We start from the raw sequence: 7,858 nt of genomic DNA, 5'->3' as shown, positions 1-7,858 counted from the left end.
CCGATAGGTCTAACTCAATCTGACCTAATGACATCATTATCACATGGCACAGCTGATTGGTTCTCTCCTATATCGGTAGCCAATGAGCTCGCTGCTCAACGTTCAAATATATGACTAGTGCTTGCCGTAGCAGTTGCAGCTTGCTTCAGAAACCCTCCACCTTCCCCAGCTCCACCTGTATAGATCTGCTATGAGGTGATTCATGTATGCAATATGGGGGTTATATGTATATATATATATATATATATATATATATATAAAATCTATGTATGTATAGACAGTCCAAAGAGTTGAGATGTTAAAACTGTTGATATTTCTTGTGGTCTATACAGAACACTAGGAATTTAATCTCAAGTACAGTTGCATTGCATTGTGGGAAGCATTATTGTACTCCATGTTTGTTGATATGTTGTGTTGTAGGTGGATGGAGGTTATCCGCAGCGCCACCTGCTCCTCCAGTCACATCCGCTCACTGAGCCGCAAAGAGCCACACGTCTACTGACCAAAGACCCTCGACAGCCTGCCTGAACACACACACGTCAGGTTCTCTATCAGGTCCTCTCAACACACTTTAAAATGTTTCTTATGGAAGTTTTTCGTGTGCTATATCGTTGTTTCACTTTATTGAAAAATTCAGAAGCCTTTGAATGGGTTTAGATGTAAAGTTTTGTAACGAGAATATGGATTCAGTGCCAGGAAATACACATGATCACAACATCAGGTCAAAGAGAAACACTTCCAGTTTTGCAGTTCATTTTAAATTTGTAAAAGACACAAAATCCTCGTTAGTAAACAACAGTCCTCGTTCATGAAATGCAAGTACTGATTTGTGTAAATCATTCGTAAAATTTGTAAGAATGCTTTCAGGAATGATTTATTGAACTGAATGCAGTGGTTATGTTGAATGCGATGATTTATTCTTTTGAAAGTTTTATTGATTTGTATATGAGAGTGTTCTATAAATGGTTTATTGAAGGCTTTAGTGTACGTGAGACTGGTTATACTGAATTGAATGTGACTGTTTAAGCTGAGAACAGTTTTACGAACAATTTACACATGAATTTCTTGTTGGTGTTTCATGAATGAGGCCTAATGCCTGTAAAATTGGTCAGTGAAACATCTCTGGACTGTTTTTAAATGTAGTAACACTAGCCTTTTATTACTGACTTCTGGTCTGATGTTTTTAAATGGTTGACGCTTTCTGTCTACATCTCAGTGAAAAAAAAAAAAAAACTGTGTGCAGGTCATATTTCACTCCAAAATAGCTTGGAGAGAAAAAAAAAAGATTTTTTTTTAAGAATTAAGTTTTTTGTTTTTGCATTGACAATTGGCCTTTTTTTGTGCAATTAAGTGTTTAGGTTTTTTTCCCTTTACAATTTGCCCTGAATTTTTTATTAGTGTAATACAAACGAATATATAGTACAATTGTTAGTTTACATAATGGTATTACTTTTTGTGCAAAATTAAAATTTATCTGATTTTCATTAAAACACTATTCTATTTTTTTAAAAATAAGTTTTTTTTTATGCATTGTCAATTTGCCCCATAATGGTATTACTTGATGTGCATAATTTATTGATTTTAGTTTAACTAAACTAACTGACAACTGATTTTCACTAATGTATTACAGTAGTTTTTTGAGCTTATCATGAAAATGTCGCAAGGGGAAAAAAATCAAATTTTTAATAATTATTATTATTTTTTTTTGGGGTGAAATGACCTGTGCGTGTCTCAGCTCACACCAGTAGACGCGTCTATGGATTTGTAATGTTTTAGGTCGGTTTTACGGCACATGCTGCCTTCAAGCATTTGTACCACACTCAAACCTTTCTTTTGTAGGATTTCATTTTTATACAAGTTTTGATACTAACTGTGAACCACTCCACACTAGTTTTGTGAGGGATTTACTACACAATCCCTCATAGTTAGCCATTATTCTGTCATGGTACAAGAAAAAAAAAAAGAAGAAGGAAGCCAGCTGCCTTTTGTCGAACTGCTTGAGTGCCAAAATTCTTCTCTTTAACCTTTTTTTTAAGCATTTGGAGCATTTTAATTATTTCTTAATGCGCATATATATATATATATACAATATGGATTATATGTTGGCAGAAATGTATGTTTGACACTGTGTGAACATGTTCAGAATAAACAAATCCATATATATATAGATGTGCTGCCTTTGTCATTTACATTTTGAAAAAACAAAATTGAAAACATTCTGAATTATGTTATTGTAAAGTGCAATTTAGAAAACTCATAATAAACACTTCTACAGCATATGAACAAATACACCTGATCTCTAGATATACAGTACTAGTGTGTTTTGCTAGTGCACTACATTTATTCAAGATTAAGTGTCCATAATTTTTTACATATTATAATAGATTGTTCCCAGATCCTTTTACAGTTGACTCTTTTGCAGTCCCTTGAATGAATTCCCTTATAAATTGTCCTTTGATCCTGGTACTTTTTGAGGTATCACATATTTATATACCACAAATTTAAATTAATGTCATCTGATACCACATTGATACCACACTGATAACACTTGCCGAGTGCCAATAAAAAAAATAACTGAAACTGAATAAAACGAAATGATCAGATTAACTAGAGTGTAAATGTAGATCACACATGAATGAACTGACATAGAATGTCTAAAGAAAACATCTGACATCTAACGTTAGATAATATACCATCAGAAGTTGATCTAGGATGTCTCAAGATTTTTTTTTCTTCCTGTGATATGAAATATTCCTCTGGAAAGTGACGTGACACTGGCAGGTGTGGTAAAATGTGAAATTCTGGACCCTGTTGTTAACCGATACCAGTACAGTATTTACTTAGGGCTTCTGTCCTCACGAGATACATATTCCAGTCCATGATCACCGTTCGCATCATAACTCTCATATGTTGGGTTTTGGAGCCACTCGGGATGGTATGTAGTCGTGCTGTACACAAATGTCTCCACAATGCTTCCAGGCTTCAGTGTGTTGTCCCCTTCACCGTCCCCGTCCTGCACCTCCAGCTGGACTGCAGTGCGCTGGTACATCTTTGGACAGCCTTCAAACCTGTCCAGGAAGTGCAGCATCTGCTGGTCCACACTGTAGATTTCACCGTGGACACGCTGACCCATCCCGGGCACATTCAGCAGGAAGGGGATATTATATTTGGTGGCAATCACGAGCGGGTATCGCTCTACGGTTCGAGCGTGAGCGAGGAACTCTGCCCGGCCGTTGGCAGCATCCAGCATCCTGCAATTGGGCTGGCCTTTCTTCAGCGTGCCGTAGACGAAGGCACGATACATGTGAACCACAGGAAAGACGACAGTAACAATGAGCTGTGGTGAAAGAGACATTGTCATTCAAAATCAACTCACTGACAATTAAAGGTCTTTTTGACTGGCTTTCATCCAGAGGTGCCTGGAAAAGATTGACATCTCATGATATTTCCTACTACTAATTAATTGATTACATTTATTTCAAGAATTTAAACTTGTGATCCGTTAAGCATTATATAAGTTAGTATTAAAAAAGCTTTTGAGATTTTTAGATCAATTGCTGTAAACAAGAACATTTGCTTAAATTACTGAGGGCCAATGTGTCTGTTGCCAAATATTTGTTAGATATTTTGTTCCAAAGTGTATAAACACTTGTATGATTTTGTATCACCTTTCACATAGATATTTACTATTTAAAATGTAGCGTTTTTGACACTGATGGCCCATGTGCCTTTAAATATTAGACGGCAAAGTCTATAAACATTTGTATGATCTTTATATCACCTCTGACATCGATATTTAAACAGATATATTCATTTTTCTCACATGCCAAATACATGATTTGTTGCATACAGCTGTAGGAAACCTTAGTACTTCAAATACAAATAAGACATAAAATATTGATAATGGTGTCAAATGTTGACCCAAACAATATTTATCCAAAAGTAAAATTACAGAATGACAAATGTTCATGTCTTTTACATATTATTTACATTTTTAATGTCTACATGCATATTTATGTATAGTTATTTAATAGAATTAACAGTTAATAACGTGCTAATTATATAGATCTGACAATTAGTTGTTTATCACATAATAAAAGCATGCAAAACACAGATATACAGTAGGCCTATGCATATTTAATACAATTACGTTTTCAGACGGTGAAGTTTCAAGGAAGTTGACTTTTATTCTATTCAAGCCAAGCTGTCTTCTGCTCATTTAAAAGAGCAGTTCAGTTCACATGAAAACACAACAACACTAAGCACATGAACTCTTCATATGCTGCACATAGATACTCGCTGATATTAAATCAGTTCTCCAAACATCTAATCTTACCAATAATATAATGAATCCCCAACAACATCCGCCATACGCTAGTGCTGCTAGTCCACCGGTCAAGACAGGCAGCAAAATACTAGCCTCGTTTCATTGTTCATTGGATAAAGTTGGATTGTCACTCACCTGCAGTTAAACCAATTAATGTTGCCGTTTCAAAGCGGGTCCCGCCTTCTGAATGTTTGCCGTTGCTACGAGATTTTCGGCATCAGTGAACCGTGTTGGGGAAAGTTACTTTTAAAAGTAATGCATTACAATATTGCGTTACTCTATAAAAAAAAAAAGTAACTACTTGCGTTACTTTTTATGGAATGTAATGTGTTACGTTACTTTTACGTTACTTTTAAATCTGGAAAGGGCTTGCTTGTTTGTTTTTAAAATAAAAAAGTTCTATTTTTGGCAAATATAAATGCCTTTTCACACCAAGAGTGAAATGAATAAGCCTCAGGCTGAAGAGAAAGTAAATTTACGTCCGTACAGTCGAATGCAGAATAAGACATTTCAACACACTTCAGCAATAAAAAAAGACACAAATGTTTGTCTAGAGTAATTTGTGCTTATTAGTACGGTTGAACTGGATCATCGAAGGTCAGAAGCAAAGACATTGGTTAATACAATGGGATTAAATGCATAAAGCATATTTGTGATGTTTAATATTTAATTATTGCAGGTTTGAGTTACCCCCAACACTGTCAGTGAATATTCGTGAGTTTCCCGGACATGCGCGTGGAACTGAGAATTTTAGTTTACGCTCTCCTCGGGTTTAATGGAATATTTAGAAATGTGTCCATTAAAATTATGTAAATACATACAGACAGGCAACAAGATAAAGTAATAGTTTTCAGGCTTGTCAAACTACACACACTAATGACAGTTTTTCACATTTGCTAAGACACTCTACACCCTATTCTCTGAACCAAATTCTCAATAGCCTAAATCAGTTTGTCAAATAAATCACTCCTACTGCAAAACCTTAAACAAGTTAAGGCAGTTTAGACACTGTTTGCAGATCTCATGCACTCTTTTTTTTAAAAACTCTAAACACATTCTCACTCAAACGCAGTTTGCGCTGTGAAAAACTTGTGATGCAAAACCCTAAACACAAGAAAGCAGAAGTTAAGCACAACTGCAACACGGTTGTCACGGTTTACACACAATAATTCAAAACTGTTCACACTTGTTTCTAAATATGTGAATGTGCAAAATATAAGCCAGTTCAAAGTGTACGGCGTGGGTGCGTTCATCAATTTGAGAGGTAGGCCTACAGAAGAGTGCATATAGGAGGTGGAGGAAGAGCAAGACCAAGAACAGTCATTTCAAATGAAATCAGAGCTACTGTGATAGACCATTTTCTTGTGCATGGAATGATAGAGGCAGGACAAAGAGTTCAACCTAATTTGAGCTAAATTGATTCTCTGTGGCCACCATAATCAGTTGGAAAGAACAAAAGAACAGCAAAAGAAGAGTGGAAGAGAATCTTGTGTAGGATTGCAAGACTACCACGTTAGGGTGGAAGAACTGGCCTGTGGTGACATAAAAGTTCTGTCTTGTCAAGGCTGGATCCGCCACACCAGAGGATTTTTTCCCCTGTTGCCTGCCTGCGACGTAGATGAAGACCTCTGATTCTTTTTTATATGTATGCATGTGTGTGTGTGTGTATGTATGTGTATTAACCAAACTTAGGTGTGATTTCTTTTGTTTGTGTGTGTGTACAGGATTTTCTACACTGGTGGGGACTTAAACCTGAATACATACCAACTCATGGGGACTTGTGTCACCGTGGGGACCTAAATTGAGGTCCCCATGAGTACAAAAGCTTATAAATCATACAGAATTAGTTTTTTTTGAGATTGTAAAAATGCAGAAAGTTTTCTGTAATGGGTAGGTTTAGATGTAGGGTTGGTGTAAGGCGATAGAAAATACAGTTTTGGACAGAATAAAAACCATTACACCTATGGAGAGTCCCTACAAGGATAGTTAACCAGATGTGTGTGTGTGTGTGTACAGGATTTTCTACACTGGTGGGGACTTAAACCTGAATACATACCAACTCATGGGGACTTGTGTCACCGTGGGGACCTAAATTGAGGTCCCCATGAGTACAAAAGCTTATAAATCATACAGAATTAGTTTTTTTTTGAGATTGTAAAAATGCAGAAAGTTTTCTGTAATGGGTAGGTTTAGATGTAGGGTTGGTGTAAGGCGATAGAAAATACAGTTTGTACAGAATAAAAACCATTACACCTATGGAGAGTCCCTACAAGGATAGTTAACCAGATGTGTGTGTGTGTGTGTACCTACTTAACCATATTTTGGGGACAAATTTGTACCCAAAAGAGAGCAAAACCTGACAAAATCACCAAAAACCTCCATTTGGGGACGTCCTCATTTGTAAAACTGGAATAAAATGAAAGTAAACAAAGTGTTTTTGAAATTGTAAAACTGCAGAAAGTTTTCTGTGAGGGGTGGGTTTAGGTTAAAAAGTATTTCAGGACATTACATAGACTTCTATTGTTTATAAAAAAAACAATAGAAGTCTATGTAATGTCCCCATTTAGATAGCTAAGTAAAGTGTGTATGTGTGTGTGTTTATTGCAACATTTACTAACTTATTTTTTTTTTGTAACTGCGCTGGACACTGGACAATGTGTTCTCAATTTTTTAATGTAGTGTCTAATGAATGAACTGTAGTGTGTATATTATTGACTAATGTTTGTGTGAGTTGAAAGCTTTGTTTGATTTTGAGTACAGGTGAAATGGTTTTGGAGCGATTGTTTGATTTTGCCAGAAGAGTCGGGGGTTCTGTGAATTTAGTTTGAAGGTTTGGATTTGTGTTTAGGTTTTGAGAAAATGAGTGATGGTTTCAATAAATGGGTTTAATCAATTCAGAAAAACTGTAATGACACTAAATCTTAAACACTTTAGTATTTAAAGGTTTTCCGACATTTACACGAACGACTGTAATGACTGATAACCGATCAGTTCCAGTGGCTATATGTGCTGTTAACTGTTATAGTGGTCAAATGGCGCCATCTAGTGGTTAGTCTGTGTATCTGAGTAAAAGGCCTTTGAGATTAAAGTTAAGTTTTATTGCACTGTACTAGAAACAATTATAAACACATTAAAATGATTTTTGTTTGTTATCGTGACTATAGTTGACATATAAAGCTTTTTATATATATATATATATATATATATATGTGTGTGTGTGTGTGTGTGTGTGTGTGTGTGTGTAGGCTATTAAACATTTTCTAATGACTTAAATAATAATAATACTATTACATTTGGGTTTTGTTTTGTTTTGAATTATATATAATGCGTGTATTTTTTTTAAATGACAAAAGGCATTTTAGTTATACAAATGCTTTTGATAATGAGAAAAACATCTCCATTCCAAGCAGGTATAGAAAGCATTTTAAATAACTTGCTTTTAAGCATGTCATATTTTTCCAAGGTAAGTGTGTTCTTTCTTTTTTTTGTAGAAAAATATCAAGGACTTACTATAAAAAAAAAAAAATATAT

At 35.2% G+C, this 7,858-nt stretch overlaps 2 protein-coding genes across 2 annotated transcripts in view; one reads left to right on the top strand and one right to left on the bottom strand.

Annotated features, from left to right (window-relative positions):
* The window catches only part of farp1 (FERM, RhoGEF (ARHGEF) and pleckstrin domain protein 1 (chondrocyte-derived)), a 106,346-nt gene extending 105,081 nt beyond the window's left edge, over positions 1 to 1,265 (top strand). Inside the window, exon 23 of the mRNA XM_016243740.1 lies at positions 421 to 1,265. Within this exon, the coding sequence (XP_016099226.1) occupies positions 421 to 502 (82 nt within the window). The 3' untranslated portion in view covers positions 503 to 1,265. The remainder of the gene's footprint in view (positions 1 to 420) is intronic.
* A 1,523-nt stretch (positions 1,266 to 2,788) lies between these two features.
* On the bottom strand, positions 2,789 to 4,396 carry LOC107559790 (gamma-glutamylaminecyclotransferase B-like). Its single transcript, XM_016243743.1, has 2 exons — positions 4,337 to 4,396; positions 2,789 to 3,337 (listed from the first exon to the last, which is right to left on the bottom strand). Exon 2 carries the CDS (start codon positions 3,302 to 3,304, stop codon positions 2,837 to 2,839), a length of 468 nt encoding a protein of 155 aa, XP_016099229.1. The 5' UTR covers positions 3,305 to 3,337; positions 4,337 to 4,396; the 3' UTR covers positions 2,789 to 2,836.
* Positions 4,397 to 7,858: the final 3,462 nt, after the last annotated feature.

This window comes from Sinocyclocheilus grahami, unplaced genomic scaffold (genome assembly GCF_001515645.1).
Source record: "Sinocyclocheilus grahami isolate Dianchi unplaced genomic scaffold, SAMN03320097.WGS_v1.1 scaffold699.1, whole genome shotgun sequence".
Lineage (NCBI taxonomy): Eukaryota > Metazoa > Chordata > Actinopteri > Cypriniformes > Cyprinidae > Sinocyclocheilus > Sinocyclocheilus grahami.
Note: the sequence above shows the minus strand (reverse complement) of the source record. Positions and strands in the feature narration are given on the sequence as shown.

Bases quoted from the DNA above. Each gene is read 5' to 3' on its own strand.
- LOC107559790 (XM_016243743.1), bottom strand. From the start codon at position 3,304: ATGTATCGTGCCTTCGTCTACGGCACGCTGAAGAAAGGCCAGCCCAAT.